At 53.3% G+C, this 20,838-nt stretch overlaps 1 protein-coding gene across 2 annotated transcripts; it reads right to left on the minus strand.

The window, feature by feature from the left end:
- Positions 1-3,083: 3,083 nt before the first annotated feature.
- Positions 3,084-11,657, minus strand: MLN (motilin). Of its 2 annotated transcripts, none has more exons than XM_061397944.1 (5): positions 11,623-11,657; positions 9,072-9,195; positions 6,656-6,769; positions 5,164-5,272; positions 3,084-4,380 (listed from the first exon to the last, which is right to left on the minus strand). In XM_061397944.1, the coding sequence occupies exons 2-5, from the start codon at positions 9,186-9,188 to the stop codon at positions 4,373-4,375; spliced, it is 348 nt and encodes a 115-aa protein (XP_061253928.1). In that variant the 5' UTR covers positions 9,189-9,195; positions 11,623-11,657; the 3' UTR covers positions 3,084-4,372. The 2 variants fall into 2 exon arrangements, with proteins under 2 accessions (XP_061253928.1, XP_061253927.1); XM_061397943.1 differs by having other exon boundaries at positions 3,084-4,383.
- Between the last annotated feature and the right edge of the window lie 9,181 nt (positions 11,658-20,838).

Genomic DNA, 20,838 nt, shown 5'->3' on the forward strand with positions numbered 1-20,838 from the left:
AGCTGCTCCCATGTGGTGTGATTTCTCTCACCAAGTGTTGTTTTCCTTTCCTCTGCCTGTGTTTGCACGGAATGCCATGAATTTGATATAGTGATTGCCTAACACACATACCACATAATAGTATTTTCTTTCTTTCTGAAGCACTGTTTGCATGACAAATGAGTTGGTAACATTTGTGCCTCTCCTTGCAGCTGTGCAGTTCAATATGTAAAGAATGAGCCTTTCAGCATCAATACTGGCCCTGTGTATTCTAAGAGGGCTTGAAACTGATGCTTAAACAAACTTAACGTTACAGCGTTTTGCAGAGTTACAGTCTATTTCCACACAGTGGATCTTGGGGAGATTTAAAAAGATACTGAAATGCAGCTGTCCCCAGGGGTGGTCCCCAGTATGGGCTCTGTCATCCGTCCTTGTGTTCGGGGTCCTGGCTGCTGCTGCATACACCCAGGGCCAAGTGGCCCACAGCCCTCCTCCAGCCCCACCCCAGCCCTGTCTTCCCTCCAGCCTAGAACCCAGCATGTTTGCAGCAGGTCCCCCCTCCCACCCCACACTGGCCCACCTCTGCCCCCCTGGGTCTAGCAGGACTTTGGGGTCATGTGCTACCACTGACAGCATATTTGCTGATCATGCTTCCCTCCCTCCCACCCCCAAGAAGAAGCCTCAGAATCTGAATAAAAAATTCAATCAGGAAAAAAAAACCTCGTGAAAAGAGAAGAAAAAAACCTTAAGAGTCAATGTTCCTCCAGGTCTTGGGCCCCTGCGTTCTCCTCCTGAACTCCCCACTCCAGTCGGCCCCCTCCCTCGATTGATAACCCTTCAGGGTCCTCCATCAACATTCTCCACCCTCAACACGCTGTACCGGCTTCAGTGAAGTCAGTCTGGTCTGCTTTCCTCCCAGTGGCCGTCCCCCTGCTTGCGTCTCTTGGTCTCAGTGCTCCTTGGGCACCACTGCCCCGGTCGTGTCTCGAGCCGCACTTGAGGCCCCTCCAGGCCTTCTTGGATCCGACTTTCTGTGTCTCTCCGGTTCTGCTGCTGGGCCTGTATGGGAACACACATTTCCAAGAACAGGGCAATACTGCAAAGTCAAGGGCTGTCCTGCGTGCCCTCCTTTCTCATCACTTTGTTGTGGGTTTTTTTAAATAAGGCGAGCAGCTCGAGCAGCTCAGGCTGTGGTCCGTCTTCCTGATTTATTAAAGGCAAAAGTGGGAAAACAAGCTCCAATGTCTAAATCTACTTTGTAACCACATCCACACATTTAGTGGAGATGAGGGGCCGCTCTGAGGATGCTCTGAATTCCCGGGGGGCTGCCACACTGCTTGCCGTTCCGCTGACCTCTCTCTGCCTTGGCAGAGCCTTGTACTAATAACAGCCATAAATCTTTTAGTGGGTTCCTTTCTCCTTCTCCTCCTGCAAAAAGCCCTACACACATTTATCAGGTCCTTAAAGATGCACTGGGACCACGGACTTGCCCTTGATCCCTCTTGGCTATTCTGGGCTTCCTCTGGACCACAGCATGGGTGGCGTCATACTGGGGTGGGGCCCCTGGGAGAGTACAGCTGGAAACAGAGGATGTGGGTGTGATTTTTGGCTCAGATTTGGACTGGGATGGCCCCTGGTCCGTCCAACACCTTGCTACCTTATCTCAGTATCCTAACCTAGGTCAACGAAGGGGCAAATAGAGTCAGAGACGTGTCAGAAAGGGATTAGTGAGCAATTATGTCAACTGCTTTTCAACATCAGCTGAAAATTAAACAAAACTCTCAATCTTCTGGCCACTTTTACACTTTGATATCTGTGAGTTAGAGTTCCTTTAGCAGCATGAAATACATTCTCCGATGTCAATAATGAATTGTGTATGAAGAAAAATGTAATGCTTTCAGAACATTTTCTTTTGGGCTTTGTCCATGATTAGATTATACTAAATTATAGAGTACAGATATCAAGCAATTACTCTTTGCTTTTAACTATTCAATTTCGTGGCAGATCCACATAGTGCAGTAATTATAAAATCATACCGATGTGGTTACTGAGAAAATGCCTCATCATCTCTGTCTTGTGAATCTAGGCTCAGGTCGCCCTATGAATTACCCGTGGTCCTAAGTGTAAAAGTCCATTTCAGATGAAAACGGGTAATCTGTAACTCTCTGTAATTGCCAGGTATCTTGCAGGTTTTGCTGGATAAGCCTCACCAGGATGTGGGCAGAAGGGCCATCTTTGCCCTCCTAGTTCCTCTGGGCACGTCCCCTGTCTGATGCTGCTAGGTCCTGCTCAAGGCATCCTCTGGCTTTAACCAGGAGTGTGTCTCTCTTTACTTCTGTTTTGTGAAAACATGATCCTTTTGTCCTTGGCTCAGCTCAGAACCTCCCCAAGCTACCCCTCTATCCAGCTGTAATTCCTTCCAAGACTGTGTCTGTCCTGTAAGCAATTGAGTCCGATCTCCTGGAAATGGAGGCGCTTATTTAAAAAAAAAAAAAAAAAAAAGAATTATTTCAGCCGATGGTGAGAAATCGAACACTGGCAGGAGGAGGAAAACCGAAGAAGAAAGGCGCCGACACTTCTAAAGAGGCGGCCAGGGCGCCGTGCATACAGAAGCAGGTGGTGGCTGAGTCCCCATTCTGGCTCATTACCGGGAAGCACAGCACAGGCCGCTGGGGGAGGCTGGGGGACAAGCGGCGCAGAGCTTCCAGCGGGGCTGTCCAGCAGAACGGACAGGACCGTTGCGCTTCCCAGGTGCTGTGCTTGCTGCAGCAATTCCCACTGAAAAAGATGCAGACCGGGACTTCCCTGGCCGTCGCAGGGTGGGGGGTTAAGACTTCACGCCCCCAATGCAGGGGGCGCGGGGCTCCAGCCCGGGCGGTGAAATTAAATCCCGCATGCCCCGCTGCAAAAAAAAAAAGGGGGGGGGGATGGAGGCCATCTGGGGTGAAATCTCCCAGGAGTCTCATTTCCCTCCGTGGCATACGTTTCAATACTGCTGTGCAACCCTCAGGAGCTTCGAGAAAATCCCCCAGAGGGTGCGGGGACCCTGGCCCCAGAAATGGCGCCCCCTGCTGGTGACAGGGCAAGATGGGCTCACTGTCGGGGCGGACCCCAGCAGAGGGCGAGGGGAAGGCGCGAAACAGGATGAGGAGAAAGCGAGCCTTTTGTTTTTCTGCTTCTCGGAGTGTGTTACTGACAAGCGGAGGAATTTAAGGGAGCTGGGAAGGGCGAGGAGGGGTCCTGGATCCGGTTCCTGCAGTCCCACGCTTTAGAACGAGATTCCTGTGTCTTTTCCTCCACACCCTCCGACGTGCCCTTCTGCAGCCCTCTCTCCCCATTTTTTAGCGGCTGTCTTGGCAGTGTTCCCCGGGATCTCGCAGCTGTGCTTGGGTTGATCAGTACGTGCTCACTGTGTGAGCATGCACAGTGCAGGCCCTGGGTCCTCTGTAAGGCTGGGGGAGAGCGTGCAGAGCACCCCAAACGAGGGTCCTTTTTAGGGCTGGAGTCGTGTCTTCTTTCGACTACTAATCCAGGGCTAAGCCCTTAAAGTGGTTGGAGCGGGTGGAAATTCGGTGTGGGCACTGTTTAATTGCTGGTAACCTATGGATGGAAGGAGCTGTGCTTCCTATATGGCCCCAGTTTATAAATAAATGAACATCCATTAACGTAAAATTAAATTACAGTGAAATTTCCCATACAGTTTTGTTTAGAAGGCAGAAATAAGTGGGTTGGCTGTGTAATTCTGCCGCAGATGCTGGAGCGTGTAGCCACACGGTGATAATAATAATAGTAATTTGCTTTTTGCTGGTGTCCCCGTCCCCCAGATCTCAAGGCAGATATTACCACCTTGCTTTCGAAAAGGCTCATTGAGGTTAAAGGGCTGGCTAGAAGTTACCCAGCAAGGGGTTGAGTGCAGAGGCCTTAAAACGCTTTGGTCCATTAGACCTCAAGTCAGTAAACAGAAAATGGACCAGTATGCAGGAGACCTGAGTTCCAGTGCTGTTCTGCCACTGGCTCAGCATGTGGGCAAAAAATGCTATTTCTCTGGCCTCACTTTCCTCATGTAGAACAGAAGAGCCCATGCAAATCTTATTCCATGGGTCTCAATATTTGATCATAGGCACACGCTTTGCTAATATATGCACCATTTATGGCCAAACCCTCTCTGAGCGTTATTTCCCCCTTTATGGCACGACCAGAATCTGACCTTTGTAAATTAAAATAGTAAATAAAAGAGTAATTTCTGTATATTTCATGATTTATTTGCTGGAGGGGGATTTGTTTGGGAGAGGGTGTTTTCCTTCCAAATCCAGTGGATGAGCCGCGCACATTTCTGGGGCCTCTCTGGGTGGGGGGATCCAAGTTCTGTCCACCTTCTCCCCTGAGTGGCCTGTCACTGGGCTGCTGGAGAAAAGCAAAGGAGGTTTGCAGTTCAGAAGGGTCAGCAGATCCGTTTATGAAACTACCTTGTGAATCTGTCTGCAGGTCTGAGGAAGGAGGGGAGGTCTGGCCAGGCCTGCCTCCAGCTTTCTGTGTTGCCTAGGGCTAGGAATTTAACCTCCCTGCCCCCAAACAACACTTCCTCCCCCGTCTCCTCTCCTCCTGGGGACTAGGATTTGTCAGATAAGACCTAGCTTTGTACCAGTGACTCAGGCTGACCTTGACTCAGGCAATGCCAAATGGGGCTGAGGACTTCCTTGGCAGAATGAAGGGTGGGGTGGAGTGCAGTGGGGTGGAAATTGCAGGCTTTTGTGGCTACTCTGCCCCAGGGTTTCCTTCAAAGTCACCATCAGCCCCGGGGGCGCCTGGGGAGGGAAGGAATGGATCTCTGCAGGAGGAGGCTTGGGGTCTTTGTCACTTGTAATGCCCTGCCAGGCAGACGTTTGGGGAAGGGGTCTGGGGCCTGGAGATGCTGTTGGCTGGGGAATGAGGCTCCCCACCTGCGACCGCTGTCTGAGCCCCGCCTCCACGTACACCACCGCCCCTTTCCCGCGCCGCCCCCCCAACCCCCGGTGATTAGACTCCGCTCGGAGATGGGGTGGGGTGGGGTGGGGGTGCTTGCAGAAGACAGCTTCTGGTTCTCAAGGGCAAAGCAGAAAACAAATGACAGCCCCTCGAAATCTTACTGGGCTGCGCTGCAGGAGGTGAACCCGGAGGTGCCCTCCCACCCCCGTACCACCATACCGTTCCGGGAGGGTGGCAGCACCTCGCGCAGCAGCCCTTCCAGGGTGGCCTGGTACTTTTCCAGCTGCCTGGAGTTCATCCTCATTCCAATTTCCACAGGAGCAGTCAGCTGTGAAATAAGGCAGCGTTAACAAGAAGGGAGAGCAAGCCGTTAATCCCTGCGTGCCTACAGGTGGCCGGCTGGACTGCGAGGACCACCGCCCCCCACTCCTCTCCATCCTGGGGCGGGGGATGGAAGGGGTCTGCTGGGAATTCTGGCCCCTCCCCTCAATCTCACCTGGGGCCAGAGCCTGAAACCTGCCAGGAGGGAGGAGGGTCACCTCCCCTCCCCTGGTGGGGAGTCTGAGGAAGCAAATACCCTTCCCCTTCCCCTGAATTATAGCTAACACGTGGGAGTCTTACTAGGTGCCAGGTGTCCTTTTAAGTCCTGTTAAGCCACTCAATAATCCTATGAGGTAGAGACTATTAGAGCTCCCATTTCGCAGATGAGGAAACTGAGAACAAACAGCAGCTGAGTCACTTGCTCAAGGTCACACAAGGTTCCAAGTAGCTGAGGGAGAAGGGCACCCAGGGGGCCTGGCTCCAGGGTCCATGGAGGGACCCACAGGCTACCTTTGGGTGGAGGAGCTGTCTGGAGGCTATCCACCCGGGGGGGTGCAGAGCCAGGGGGAGCCAGCTGATCTCACCAGCAGCCCCAGAGCTTCCCGGTTCTGTGGTCTTGCTGCACAAGCCAGCGGGCAGACTCGGAGACCCCCTGACCCTGGAGAGCCGTGGTGGAGGAGTCCCAGGCCCACTCCCCCTCCTCCTACCCAGTTCACTGGGGGCGGGAAATGGGTTCAGGAGGCCTGAGGACAGCCTTAGGGGCGGCTCTGTGGACTCAGGCTGCCTGGCCCCTTGCTATGGGAACCGTCTTTTCTTACTTTAAAACGAAGAGGCTGGACTGGACGACCCAGAATGGATCTCATGGCTCTGGGGGAAGGAGAGGGGCAAGAGGTACCCATCCCAGCTTGGAACCCTCAGCAGCCTCCTAGGCATCTTGCCGGGCCTCCCAGGCCCTGCTGGCCTCTTTGCCCCGCCCCGCCTCAGACCCTCCTGGGCCTCTAGGGCCTCAGAGCGGGGCCTCTGCACTGGCTCTTCTTTCTTCTGGGATGTTCTTGCTCTAGCTGTTTGCATGGGTGGCCCCTTCTTACCCTCCAAGTTTCAAATCAAATGCCACCTCCTCTCCCTGGGGAGAGAATGGGGGAGAGGCCTTCCTTCCCCTCCCCCGCCAGCCCCACTGTCTATCCTGCCTCCTTATTTGGTGCCTGAAACGATTTCTTGTCTCATCCTTCGTGTCTGTCTCTCCCTCCTAGGATGGAGCTCGTCACCTGAGTGTCTAGTTCGCAGCACATTCTGTGATGCCTGGGGGACCATCCCCCCGTTGGGTTTCTCTGCACTCCCCCCCACCTTCCCGATCCTGTGCCCCACTCCCCCACCCGGGTCTTCTGCTCACCTTGATAACTTCCTGTTTTTCTTCCCAGGGCTCCGTGGGGTCCACAGGGCCCACCTCCTCTGACCTCTGCTGTACACTCAGGGATTTCTTTTGCCCCTTGTACCTCTCCTTTTCCTAGGGGCCGGGCACAAAATCGTGTAAAACTCACCTTCTCTTAGCCACTCGTGGCCCTTTGGGGTTTCTATTCGGAGTGCTAAGGGGCCTGACCCCCCCAACCCCCAACAGGCCAAAAGAACCCCCTTTCCCAGGCGCCTCTCTCCCAGGGCATCTCAGACAACTTCACATCGTCCTCGGATTTGCCCACCACCAAGTCAACCCAAAGAGGAATCCTTCCTTTGTAGTTCAAGCATCACACCCAGGTTGTTACTGTTAATTAAGTTAAGATGCTAAAAATAATGGCTGCCCTTCCTGCATATTAAGTATGAAAATGTGTTTTTCATTGCAAAGAGCCTATAAAGAAAAGACGGCAAGACGGCCCAGCCTGTGAGGGCGCCATGGGGTGGCCCAGAAACTGGAGTCCCTGGGAGGTGATTTATAAGAGGCAAGACAAGGAGATGAATTATGGAGAAAGGAGGCTGCAGCTTCTTCATAAAAATCCCGGTGCCTGGCAATTACGAGGAGGAAACCACAGAGCAGGTAAATGCCAAGCACCCTCTCGCTGCCATTTTGCCAGTTCGTGTAGCACCAAGTTTGGCTGTTTCTGTCCAGCCTCTCATCTTGCCGGGCATCCTGCTTGCCAGGCCCCCCGGCACCGGGCACCGAGGTCAGACCCGCCCGTTTCTTCGGTTTCTCTGAGGACGTTCTGGGGGTTCGGCTCCGGGCCTGCCCCGAGCAGCGGTGACGCTGGGACGGTGGGTCGTCGTTTCCGCGGTGGTAGGTGGGAGGAGGTGGGTCTAGGGGATCTGCTGCATCTCCTCGCAGCCCACTGTGTCTTCTCCTCCCCTGAAGGGGAGCTGGGTCCAGCCTGGCCCCTGTAAAGGACGCTGTTCTCTGTGTCCACGGCAACCTGCCCTGGACAGAGTGTGTTGATGCAGAGGCTGCACCTCAGGGCCGTTGACCCCTCAGAGCACTGACTTGTGTATGGGTCCCTGTTGGAGCCTCAGTCTCAGACACACAGGACACAAAAGACCCATTCCTTCATCTCACTGAAAAAGAACCTGGGAGGGTGGGCGGGTGGGGACTTCTCTGGTGGTCCAGGGGATAAACTTCGCCTTCCAATGCAGGGGCTGCGGGTTCGATTGACCCCTGGTCAGGAAGCTAAGATCCCACATGGCTTGTGGCCCCAAACCAAAACATAAAACAGGGTGTTGTGACAAATTCAATAAAGACTTTAAAAATGGTCCACATTAAAAATATGAACAGAAACAGGGAATTTTCTCTGGGGGTCCAGTGGTTAGGACTCTGCCCTGTCGTTGCTGAGGGCCTAGGTTCAATCCCTGGTCAGGGAACTAAGAGCCCACAAGCTGTGCTGCTGCTGCTAAGTCGCTTCAGTCGTGTCCGACTCTGTGCGACCCCATAGCCCACCAGGCTCCCCTGTCCCTGAGATTCTCCAGGCAAGAACACCGGAGTGGGTTGCCATTTCCTTTTCCAACACAAGCTGTGCAGCACGGCCAAAAAAAAAAAAAAAGAAAAGAGATCGAGAGACGAAGGTGGAAAGGTACTCAGAACTCCATGACATCTAAGGTAAAAGGCCCAGGGAGGCGGGTCCAGCAGGCCAGTTTTCCACAGGCCCCACCACCTAGGTTCCACTAAGCCTGCCCTGCTGTCTTCTGGGTTCTAAGGAGAAGGAGGCCTTGGCCGCCACTCCCTGGAAAGGCACCTGTAAACGTTTGTGCCCACCTGTCCCTGCATCCTTCTCTCTCGGGGCCCCCAGGGCAGGTTCCCCTCTTCTCCACCAGCCTACCGTGTTTCTGCTCCTCTGAACTCAGCGCCTACACTCAGCATCACTTCCGGACAGTTAATCACGTCCTGTCTTGTGACATCTCCCCGCTTTGGTTTCTATCATGAGTGAATTTGTCATGTTGGTGCCTTGGCTCCCGAGTCAGCTCCTTGAGGATGGGAGGTTCTGAGATTTCCTTGTGTGTGTGACCTCTCACCCGGGGTGGCCCTCTGTGCTGCAGAGATGCTCTGCAAATATTTATTGGCTTGTTAATTGGAAACTTCCCCCGGAAGGATGGGCAGGGGTAGGAGAAGATGTCACCTGGGAGCCACTGACACCTTTGTGGTATTGGTGAAGGAGCGAAGGTGGCTGGGCGGATGGCTGGAGCCTGGGGTTATCTGGAATCCTTCAGGCTCACCTCAGTGTCTCTGGCATATCTGATTAAATGTCGGTTTACTGAAGGGATGCTTGTCGTTGAGCAGGCTTGTGGGTCACCTTGGCCACACTGGGGAGGCGGGCAGCCTGGGAATATCTTACCTGCATCCTCTGGACTTCGCCGTAGGTGAAGATGGGAACAAAGGCTTCCGTCTGGGAGGCCAGCATGGCGGCTGCGTGCACTGCCAGCAGGACGGCCGTGGCCTTGCGGGACAGCATTCTGGAGCTGGACAACGACAGGGAGCCCCTGTCACCCAGTGTGGGGCTCAGGGACAAACCACTGCATTGGAGGCAGGCGCCCTCAGCTCTGGTCCATGCCCCACCTGGGGCTGTGTGATCTTGGGCAAGCTGCTTGCCCTCTCTGGATTTGGGCCTGGTGTGGGGCTGTACCAGAGGAGCTCAGAGCCCCTTCTCTGCCCCAAGCCCCTGAGAGAGGCGGCCCTGCCCCTTGTCCACACCGGAAAAGTATCATGCCACTTGTTGGCCCTTCCCTTTGTTACTGGAGAGGTCTTCTGGCGTCAGCTGAGCTAATGAAGCAGGAGCACCCCCATATTACAGATATGCAATAAACTCTTAGATTATCATCAGAAGCAAGCCCCAAGATCCAGAGATCCCTGCCTGCTCCCTGAGCCAATTAGCAGGATAAGAGGGATGGATCCAGGCCCATCCAGTCCTGCCTGGTGGTACCAGGCCAAGACCCCAGGTCTAGAGAGGAAGGGGTTGAGACCCTCTGCCCAGGTGCAGCAGAGCCGGATGGAAAACTTCAGCTTGGAGCAGCACAGAAGAGCAGGGCAGGATCCCTGCCCCTCCGGGCCGGCACTGGCTCTCACGAGCGCCTCCCAGCTCCAGCAAGTCTAGCTGCCTGCTGGCCGCCATCCAGAAACAACCTCCTTCCTGTAACCCCCGGCCCCCTCCATACCCAGTGTCACCAGTGCTGGCAAGGTGCCAGCATAAGAGCGTGCGGCCCGTCCACATCCCATAAGTGGGTGTGTCGGGAATGCCTGGCGGGACCTAGACCGCCAGGGAACAGGTGGGCGTGGGGACCACCGGAGTGCAGAACTGAGAAAGGGGCGGGGTCAGATAGGGACTGGGGCCAGGGGCGTGGCCTGCGGGGCGCCCGCCTGGCTGATTCCTCACATTTGCACAGCGGGTCCCATTCCAAGCCGTCTCCCACACACTCCTCACACCCGCCTGGGAGCAGGTGTGATCCGGGGAAGTGGGGAGACCTGCGGAGGTGAAGGGACCCATCTGAAGGTAGTAGGGGCTAGAGGCCGGCCCTTCTGAGGCCTGGTGCACTGGGCCTCTGCCCACAGAAGAGGGAGATGGGCACCGCAGGGGGCAGAACCCCCGAGCTGGCAGGGGAGGCCGGGGGCGGCCTCTGCTGCAGCAGGGGTGGGGGATTACAGGATTCAGATAAGGAGCTTCTGGGAGTCAGCTCTGGGTTCCCACAGCCCTTGGGCAGGGGATTCCATTGGGAAGAGAGGGTCCTACCCCAGACTGGCCCCCGAGCTTCCCTTTGAGTCCGACTTCGACCCTCCCTTTGGAGAGAATCTTCCGAGGCTGCGGACTTGCTCCTTGCCTCGCCACCAGGACCCGTCTCCTCGGTCATCTGAAGGCCTCCTTGCCTTCTTGCCCTCTTGCTGCCCGACCCTACGTGGTCTCCCCGTGTTGCTGAACTCCAAGAGTAAGAACAGGAGGGCTCAGCCAGCCAACACCTGCCATTCTAGGAGGGTGGGCAGGACCAGCCACAAGCTGAAGACCGCCTCTCAGAAGCCGAGGCCCCACCTCTGTTAAGGGGACAGGGCGCGGGTGAGGAGGGGGGCTTCGAGTTGCAGACCCCCTCCCCTTGCTGCAGTCTCTGGGCCCCGCCCCCTCGCGGAGGAGCCCACTGTATCACACGGCTCATGCTTCATTTCCTTCGTGGAGAGGCTACAGATCCCTTTCCATTCCGGTGTTCACATTTAATTCACCCCATAAGAATCAATAAAAACGTTAAATAGAAGGCGAACATCCAATTGCTGCTCACTTTCGTGATCCAACTGGCAGCCGGCATGTCAACTACCTTCGTTTGCGCGTTCTGGGCGCTCAGGGTGGGAGCGAGAGCTTTTTGACTGTTGGATGAGCTGCTGACTTTGCCTTTTACCATCCTTGCGGCTGGGGCTCAAGCGCTTTGGCCAAGGGGGCGGCGGCCTCTTCTTCCCGCTGGTCTTGTCTAGCTTCTCTCTCTCTCTCTCTCTCTCTCTCTCTCTCTCTCTCTCTCTCTCTCGGGCCGCCCCCCCCCACCCCCCCACCCCCGGCTCTTTTGTTAACTTCCCGGAGCCCAGGCCCCACGCCCTGGACGGCCCTCGGTACTGCCAGGCCCTGGGTTGGGTTCCCGGCCTGCAGTTGATGACCAGGTCTCCGGGCAGCTTCTCTTTTGCCAGGATTCGTACCCCATGCTCAGTCTCCAGCCCTGAGCGCTGTGTGCGGCTTTATCCCGCGCTCTGGAAACCAGCTTGGGGCGCTCGGTCTAAAGCCCAGGAAGGTGCTGAAAGGTGACAGAGCACCGCAGGAACAGTGGGCTCACCCAGAGAGCTCTGGGCTCAGCGGGCTCACTCACACACCATCTCTGGGCTCAGGCTGACCACCCCCACCCACTTCTCGGGCTACTCACAGTGCACTTGCGGTCTGAGTGGGCGGGGTGCAGCTCTCTCCGCTTGTCTTCTGGGGTCCGGCTGGTCCGACGGGCCCTTATATACCTCCTGCCCTCCCTTTCGAGTCCATTAACCTTTGGCCAGACCTTTGGGTGCCCTGAGTGAGGAGTCTGGATTCCTGGGGCTCGTAGAAACAGCGGGCAGGGCTTGGGCATGTAGGCCTTTCCCGGAAGGCCTTTTCCTCCGGGGGCAGTCAGGGTGTGGTGCAGGCCAGGCCCCACCCGGATGGCACCCTCCTGTCCACTTAGAACTCACCTGCTGCTCAGAGGATCATTTTAATGAAAGCGCTTTCTTTTTTTCATTACTTAAATATATAATGTTGCTGAGAGTCTCCAGGCGACTCCAGTGATCAAATTCTTTGTTGGCCTGTCAGAGTGCTATACTAAGGAGATAACTTGTCTTCAGCTTTTCCCCTGAAGCCCCACGTGAAAGAAAAGATGCCAGAGTGTGTGGTAGCATTTCAGCAGATTTGTAAAAAGAAAATGACAGTCCGGACCCAGGGCCGTGGAGGCCCAGAGTGTCCGTGGAGGGCCAGGGAGGGCGTAATGCATACACAAGGTTTGTGGCCTAAATAGGGGTGGGGGGTAGGGGCACCTATGCAGGAAACCTTTTGTGGTAATTGTGTCATCAAAGTATGTTTCGTGTTGGTCGCTCAGTCCTGTCCGACTCTTTGCAACTGCATGGACTGTAGCCCGCCAGGCTCCTCTGACTTCTCCAGGCAAGAACACTGGAGTGGGTAGCCATTCCGTTCTCCAGGAAGTCTTCCTGGTCCATAGATTGAACCAGGGTCCCCTGCATTTGCAGGCAGATTCTTTCCGGTCTGAGCTACCAAGGAAGCCCATGTGTTATCAAGTGGCAACATTAAAGACTCAAAGAGGGAAGAGGGGAACGCACTCTGGAGTCAGACAAGGCTGCCCACGCCAGTTCCTGAACACGGTGGCACCTCTGGCAGCCCTCAGGGAACGCTTGGTGCCTGTGTTCTAATCAAACCCCAGCAACACCATGAGGTTGGTGCTCTTGTTAACAAAACATGGTCTTGTTTGAGGTTGGTGCTCGTGTGGTTGCTGTTTAGTTGCTCAGTTGTTGCTCCAATTCTTTCTTGACCCTATGGACTGAAGCCCACCAGGCTCCTCTGTCCTTGGGATTTCCCAAGCAAGAATACTGGACTGAGTTGCCATTTCCTTCTTCAGGGGATCTTTCTGACGCAGGGATCGAAGCTGTGTCTCCTGCATTCACGGAGGATTCTTTACCACTGAGCCACCAGGGAAGCCCTTACACCGTGTTACAGATAAGGAAACTGAGGACAATTAAATCTCTCTTCTGCAACTCTAAGGCAGGATTTCTTCATACAAAGGTCAAGGCTGTATGTGGCCAGGTGTGGCAGAAGGGGGGAGTGGGGGTTCGGGGGATGCAGGGTGCACAGGTGCAGAGGATGGCAGGATGGGGGTGTCTCAGAAGGTCCGCTGTGTGGTTGGAAGAGGGTCAGGCCAGGACCTGAGGATGGGGCCTTCGGAACCAACAGAAGGATTTCGATTTGATGGGGAGGAAATTGGGGGCCCCTTGTTGTCTTGGAGGGCAGATGACAAGCGTGTGGTGGTTGAGGAGCACTCAGTGTTGGGGTGTAGGCGCTGGAGCGGGGAGAGGCAGGACTGGGAGGCCAGTGGCGAGGTGGCTGGGCAGACAGGGTTGAGGTCCCAAGAGTCTGGGGGGCAGAGGCCATTCCCTAGGTGAACCTTGTTGGTCATTAGTGACTTCCAGAGAGGCTGCCCCAAACATCTGGGAGGGGGACTGCTTCCCAACCAGGAGCCCCTACCTGCCATTCTTCAGTCAGCTCTGGCTTTTGCCCTCCAGAAAAAACAGATGTTTGCAGTGCTTCGAACCCAACCAAGATATCCTCTAAACTCCCCATTCAGCAGGGCTTCCCACCAGCTGGGTCTCTGTGTTCTATTCCTGATGCAAGGTTAGACCTCCTCTAGCATGCTGTGTTGGTGACTCACTTGTGCACTGGGTCTCTGGAGTCCAAGATTTATCTCAGAGGAATTAGGGCACAGAATGCCAGGGCTTGGAACTGAACTGCCATTTCTTAACCTTGGCCTGATCAGAGTCTCACTGCCCCTGTTTCAAGAGGGACTTAAAAAATAATTATTTATTTTTAATTGAAGGATAATTGCTTTACAATATTGTGTTGGTTTCTGCCATACATCAGTATGAATCAGCTATAGGTATACATATGTCCCCTCCCTCTTGAACCTCTGTCCCACCTCCCACCCCATCCCACGCCTCTAGGTTGTCACAGAGCCCTGGTTTGAGTTCCTGGAGTCATACAGCCAATTCCCACTGGCTATCTATTTTACATATGGTAATGAACTATAAAGAAAGCTGAGCTCAAAAGGATTGATGCTTTTGAACTGTGATGTTGGAGAAGACTCTTGAGAATCCTTTGGACTGCAAGGAGATCCAACCAGTCCATCCTAAAGGAGATCAGTCCTGAAAATTCATTGGAAGGACTGATGTTGAAGCTGAAATTCCAATACTGTGGCCACCTGATGCGAAGAGCTGACTCATTTGAAAAGACCCTGATGATGGGAAAGATTGAAGGCAGGAGGAGAAGGGGATGACAGAGGATGAGATGGCTGGATGGCATCACCAACTCAATGGACATGAGTTTGGCTGGACTCCAGGAGTTGGTGATGGACAGGGAGGCCTGGTGTGCTGCGGTTCACGGGGTTGCAGAGTCGGACATGACTGAGCAGCTGAACTGCTCTGAACTGAAGGTACCTGTTTCTGGTACCTGTTTCTGGTACCTCTCTCTGTCTGTCCCGGCCTCTTCTGCCCATCCCCCACCGCCGTGTCCACAGGGCTGGTCTGTCTGCATCTCCACTGCTGTCCTTCAAACAGGTTCATCAGCACCATCTTTCTAGAGTCCATATATATGTGTTAATATACGATATTTGTTTTTCTCTTTCTGACTTACTTCGCGCTGTATAATAGGCTCTAGGTTCATCCACTCAAGAGGTACTTTTAAGGCAATGTCAGAGACCATGGCGGGCGCAAAGTGACCTGAGGGCTGTGAAGGAACCCTTCCCTGGGTTCCCTTCCCGGGCTTCTGTGTGAGACATGTCAGCATCTGCATCTCCAGCGCCTCGACCAGGGACCAGCCAATATTGGTCAAATCCAACGTGCCCTCTAATTTTATATAACCTGTAAGCTAAGAGTAGTTTTTACATTTTTAATAATTTAAAAAATCAAAAGAAGAATAATATTTAGTGGCAGGTGAATTGATAGTAAATTCACTTTTTTGTGTCTATAAATAAAGTTTTATTGGAACACAGCCGTACTCCTTCTCTGTTTATAGTCTATGGCTGCTTTGGAGCTGCTTTGCTGCAGGGTTGAATAGGTGTGACAGAGACATTGTCACCCACAAGGCCAAAAATAGTTATTATCTGGACCTTACAGGAAAAGTTTGCTGACCCCTGACCTTAACAGTGTCTGGAGTGTGAAAGATGTTTGTTACGTAATAAATATCAGCCAGACACCACATGTGTTAGTTTTTAGATGGTCTCACAGCTCTATGAAGCTGGTATGGCTATTATCCCACTGAGGTTAAACAGCTGGCCCAACATTATGCAGCTATTGAAACAGCAGGACCAGGATTCAAACTCAGGAGCCTGGCTTCAGAATCCACTGTGCTTTTTCACCTCTCAGTGTTTGGTGAGCACGTGAATGTTTACAGTTGGGGCAGGCCAAAACAGAGGCCAGGTACAAATTCTCCAAACCTGTGGCTCTCCCTAACCCATCTCTCTGGCAAGTCATCTGACCATGATGCAGTCCCAGCCGACTGACGGCGACACGCATATGTGGTTCTCTTGTGTTCTGAGGTTTGGGGAGGCCAGATCTGGACCCCAGAAGGACTGCAGCTGGGATGGTAGGGGGAGCCAAGCCTGTCTGCCAAGCACGGGGGGGAATGTGAAGCTGTTTCCCCCCACCCCTTCACACTCTGCTGGGCCAGTCTGGGCTCCGGTCCAGAGACACCTTCAAGACACTCTGTCTGAGAAATGATTAGGAGTCTGGGAACCGGAGACAGGCCTGCAGTGAGAGATGGGGAGAAGGGAAGTGCTGGAAACAGTAAATAACCCGGGATCAATTTTCTGGGCGTAAATAGCATTATCCTGAATCGCTCCTGTGATTCAATGCTTCTGATCCAAGCAATTTGCAGGGTTACGCTGTGATATCTGCAGTTTGGTGTGGAAGGAAGACAAGTGGGGTTTCATAAAGGGCTGCTCCTTGTAATGCAGAGGTGGGGGAGACTAGTGGGAAGGGGGCGTGGGAGGGGGCTTACGGTCTGCAAGGGGGTCACGAACAAGGTTAGCGCCCACGTCCGCAAGGACGAAGGGGCCTCTTGTCCAGGCTGCAGATCCTGAGGGTCAGCCCTGTAGGAACCAACTCAGCGGGAACGCCTGGGCTCCCCTTGCTGTCAGCTGCCCTGACCTCAGTGTGTATTGCCCCTGTCATGGTTATGCTTCAAGGATGGAGAGGTGGCTGGCTAACAAGCCTGATAACGACTCCTTTGTCTTTATCGTGTGTACCGTCTCTCCCTCCAAAGGTGCAATTAGTGGCTGTTTCTCCTGCTAGAAACTGGCCAAAAATAAAACGAAGGCATAATCTGATGTTCTTCATTCTCCAAATGGGAATTGCCCCGGATGTGCAGTGGGCCAGGCTGAGGGGAGGCGTGAAAACCTAACCCGAGTCCGAGAAAGGAAGTGCCCAAAACCCAGAGGAAATGACTCAAACCGTATGTGGGCACTTGACTGCCTCATTCCCCCATGTTGGGCAGAGGTATTAGCAGCATAGCGTTCCCTTCTCATGACCTTGAAAATATTGTTTGCCGGCTACTTGCCATAACATCTTCATTAATGGCCTGGAACAGGGAGGCAACAGCATGTTAATTAAATCTGCAGCTGAGACTAAATTGGGAGATGGAGCAAACATCAGTCGCACGGAGACCTAATGCAAGGAGACGTCGGGAGGTTAGAACTATGAGCTGGAAACGGGCAGGTGAACTGCTGGACGTGTGTCATCGAGGCCCCGGGGACACACACAGAAGATGTGGGTGGCAGGGAGGGGCTGGCAGAGGAGGAAATCTGCACCCGGGGGCCCATCGGGGGAGGCGTGGAGGCTCAAACAATGCCCTCAAAGAGGCAGAGGATGCCTTGTAGAGGATGACGGAGTTCTGGTGAGCAGAAATAGCCCGGGATTGATGAGAGTGCCAAAGCTTACGGCATCAAAATGTAAAATGAAAGGTTTCCTAAGGTCAGATGCCCAGGACAGTGGTAAGAATTAAACGTGCCCTGCTTCAGCCAAGGCCAAGGAGAGGCAAAGAACACAGCTTCTCAAGTGTAGGAGCTGTGATTGAGGGGAAGGATAGCTGCTGCTACCCCTTCGGTTCTAAGCCCTTGATGTCCCCCCACGGAGCTGTGTGACTGGGCTCATGGGCAAAAATCCTAGCTGATGGGCATGGCATTTAAAACTAGGGCAGGCAAAGCACCAAGAGATGTATTTTAGGCAATGATTGTGCCTTGGCCCAGGAGACACAGGCTTTGGTGACCCGTGGGGGTATTTTTATGCTTTTCCTTCTATGGCTCAGGGTCCTTTTTCAGAACACCCAAATTATTCATTGAGAAATGGTATAGAGCAGACGTCACCGTAGACCAAGAACCCCTGGTAGAGAAATAGCGCCGGTGGAGAGGAAAACACGAACATGCAGAGGGGAGACCCTGAATTAACTTCTGATTTGTCGAGTTTCTTGTTTGTGTGTTACATCTGCTACTTGAATGAACATTCCCATATCTCTGGTCTCCCCTGGAGTCCACAGGATGCCCACAACTTGGACCCAAAACAATCCGATAAGATGCTATTCTGTTCAGTTCAGCCTCATGGACTATTGACTGTGCACAGAACCTGGGGACTCGGCTGAGTTTTACAACAGCATTCCTGCCGACTTCCTGGTCAATACATCCCCAGGTGGTTAATATACTCCTAGAAATGTTGCAGTCACCAACTTGCTTCTGGGTTCCCTTTCTATTTATGGGGGTTTATCACGAAAGCTGCTGCTGTAAAACTCTAAGAAGAGGTCACATAACTTTTCTTCCAGGGACCGTACAGGTTTAGCTGAGAGCTGGGTCTGTGACCTGGGCAGCCATGGAGTCTGTGCCTTCTGTGAAGTGAGCCTGGTGACACTGGGCCATGTTTTTACTGAATTTTAACTATATGTATTTATATTTTCATGGGGATGATGGATGTGTGTGAAGAGAAAGCAGATGACTTTGCAAGTGACAAATTCATTTTAAGGAAAGACTGGCCTCGCGTAAGCTGAAGCATGTCCTTTCTCTTCAACCCCTTCCAGGCAGGCAGCTCCCAGCTCCCTGATCCCAGGGCACGAAGAGCTAGAACAAGGAGGCAAGGACAGCTGACACATTTTCATAAATGATTAGGGAAGCCGGTGGTTGAGGAAAGTTCGTGCTCTCATGTTTAAGAAGAAGTCTTGGTATAGGTTTTATGCCGTGTGGAAGGGAGCCAAAGTCATTTCAAATGCCAGCCTAATTCAGGGTAGATTCAGGTAAAAGGCGCTAGCTGTCCAAACTTCTCTTCCATTGCATCAGTGACCCTCAGTCATTGACTCCCCCACATCTGCTGGGCTGATGCTCTTTGGATTTGGGGGGCTGCCAACGGCTGCTAACGGGAGGGGCGGGCCACAGGCAGCCTCTGCCATTGGCAGTTGTGGCCGTCAGGCAGGCTCCTTCTTATCAGCCCGCTCTGCAATGGCAGGGAAAGGAGGGGGTGGAATTCTGCTTCCTTTGTTGTCCAGTACTCGGGCTGGGTGGCCAGTGGGGTCTGGGCAAGTGTATAGGAGGGTGAATTCACTCAGGAATTCAGGGGGCATTGTTCACTGCTAGAGGACTCTGTATTCACAGCTCCAGCCTCTTCATGGATGTCTGGCTGAGCAGAGACCTGGTCTCCCCTGACGGTGAGCATGGTCTCAGGTCCTGAACCCTTGAAGTCTATGGTGCACCACATCAAAGTGAAGGACGTGCCAATGGGCAGGTCCTAAAATCCCAGTCGGGATAACAGGGCGAGACCGAGGCATGCTTGGGTTCAAACCACAGGGTTCAGGACATGGGCAAGAAAATGAATTTGGAGAGAGCAGTTCAGATACTGGCAAGCCTTAACTTCTCCTGTTGTCCTTGTTTAGTTGCTCAGTCATGCTGACTCTTGCAACCCCATGGACTGTAGCCCCCCAGGCTCCTCTGTCCATGGGATTTCCCAGACAAGAATACCAGAGTGGGTTGCCATTTCCTTCTCCAGGGGATATTCCTGACCCAGGGACCGAGCCCACGTCTCCTGCACTGGCACGTGGAGCCTTTACCCCCGAGCCACCAGGGAAGCCCTTAGCGACTCTTTGTTGTTGCTGTTTAGCAGTTGTGTCCGACTCCTCTGTCCATGGGGTTTCTTGGGAAGCCCTAGCTACTCTTATCTAGACCTAAAACAAGAACAAACTGCCCAGAACAGCCTGAAGACAGGGCTGTTAGAGCTCACCCTCATCCCCCCCATGGCAGCATTCATCTCTCTTTTCCTTTTCCACTCCCTGGAATATTATTTTTCTTGAAAGAGCAACAAAGTTATTGGGAAACTGCAGCCTAAAATACTGCAGGACTTTGAAGGAATACCCCCAGGTCTCAGACAAGACCCAGTCACAGAGATAATCCATTTAATCATTATTTACTCAGGGCCTGTCTTGTGAATGTTTGACTGTCAGAACTGAATTCCACCCCAAAGGAAAGCCATCTTCAGAGAAGATTTGCAGTTGTCCTTTGTAAAAAGGAGAGAAAAAAGAGGGAATTTATTTAAAATAGACACGAGTTAGCTCCCAAGGGACAGGAGGCATAAATTGCAAGAACAGCTCCTATCAGACTCGAATCCTCCTGGTTTAGGATTTTACTAAGGAGGAGGGAAAATGAAAGGAGCCAAGTATCCCCACTCACTTCCAAGTCACATCAAGGCAGTCAGCTTGTGACAGGAAGATTACCTGCAGGAGGGCTTTATTTGATGTGAAAAGGGTTAACGTCATCTTAGTAGATTGGAAATTCTCTGGGTCTCTTTGGAGTGAAGAGCAAACTCAGAGCTTTTACATGAAGGGATGTGCACGGACCCTTTTAAGTTACTGAAAACAAAAAGGGGAAATGGCCAGACTCGCTTTGTGTTTTAACACACAGGCTCGCGAGGATTCTGGTCTTTCTTATTCTCAGTGTAGGGATGGACTTGCTGGGAGGGGATGGGGGAGCAAGACTGTGGACTGATGATGTAATTACAGTCCATTCCCACGGAAGCACATGCTCTGGCTGAGAAGGAGCACACATGGCCAGGAATCAAAGCTGAACTCCATGAGAGGGGAGTAGGCCAGAGGACTCCAGGGGAGGGGACTTCCTTCAGGCCAGTCATCAGGGAGGGCTTCCCAGGCAGGGCGGGATGGGAGTGGGGTGAGTAGGCTCTGGCTACTTGGGGGAGAGGCATGTGAGGCTCAGCAACCTTCTCCGTTCCCACGCCACCGTTTTCTCCCTTTCCAACTCTTTTCTCTCATCACCACAGCTCTCTGTCCTCCACACCTCCCCACACACCACCTCCACCCTCCCCAGAGACTGAGGACACATTTCAGGCCAGCCGTGTTATTGGATTTTAAATGATGCTATGGCTTTTTAATTCTTGTTTTAATTGCCTTTCCATGCAGGGCACTGAAAATGGTTGATTACCAGGCATCTGGGCCCCGGCGGTGACATTCCTTATCCGATGTCCCCTCAAGCGGTGGTGAAAAGGACAAACTCCCAGGGCCTCAGGAATGGGGTTTTCTTAGGCCCAGCATCACTGGCTGCCCGTCCTCCAACCTGTGGTGGTGGCGCCAGGCTGGGCGCTGTCCGTGGTACTGAAGGCCCAGGCAGCTTCAGTTAACCAGGCTCCCTGGCCACTCCTGCTTTGGAAGGGCAGCTTTGGAACTTAGAGGGCTGAATAGTTTAAACGAATGGACTTGGACATATTTTCCTTTTCCCCTAAGGGCAGGAAAACATTACCTGCTGCGTCTCTGGAATGATTACCCCTCATTCAAGGGCACTCAGCAGCAAAGTGAG

This window comes from Bos javanicus, chromosome 23 (genome assembly GCF_032452875.1).
Source record: "Bos javanicus breed banteng chromosome 23, ARS-OSU_banteng_1.0, whole genome shotgun sequence".
Lineage (NCBI taxonomy): Eukaryota > Metazoa > Chordata > Mammalia > Artiodactyla > Bovidae > Bos > Bos javanicus.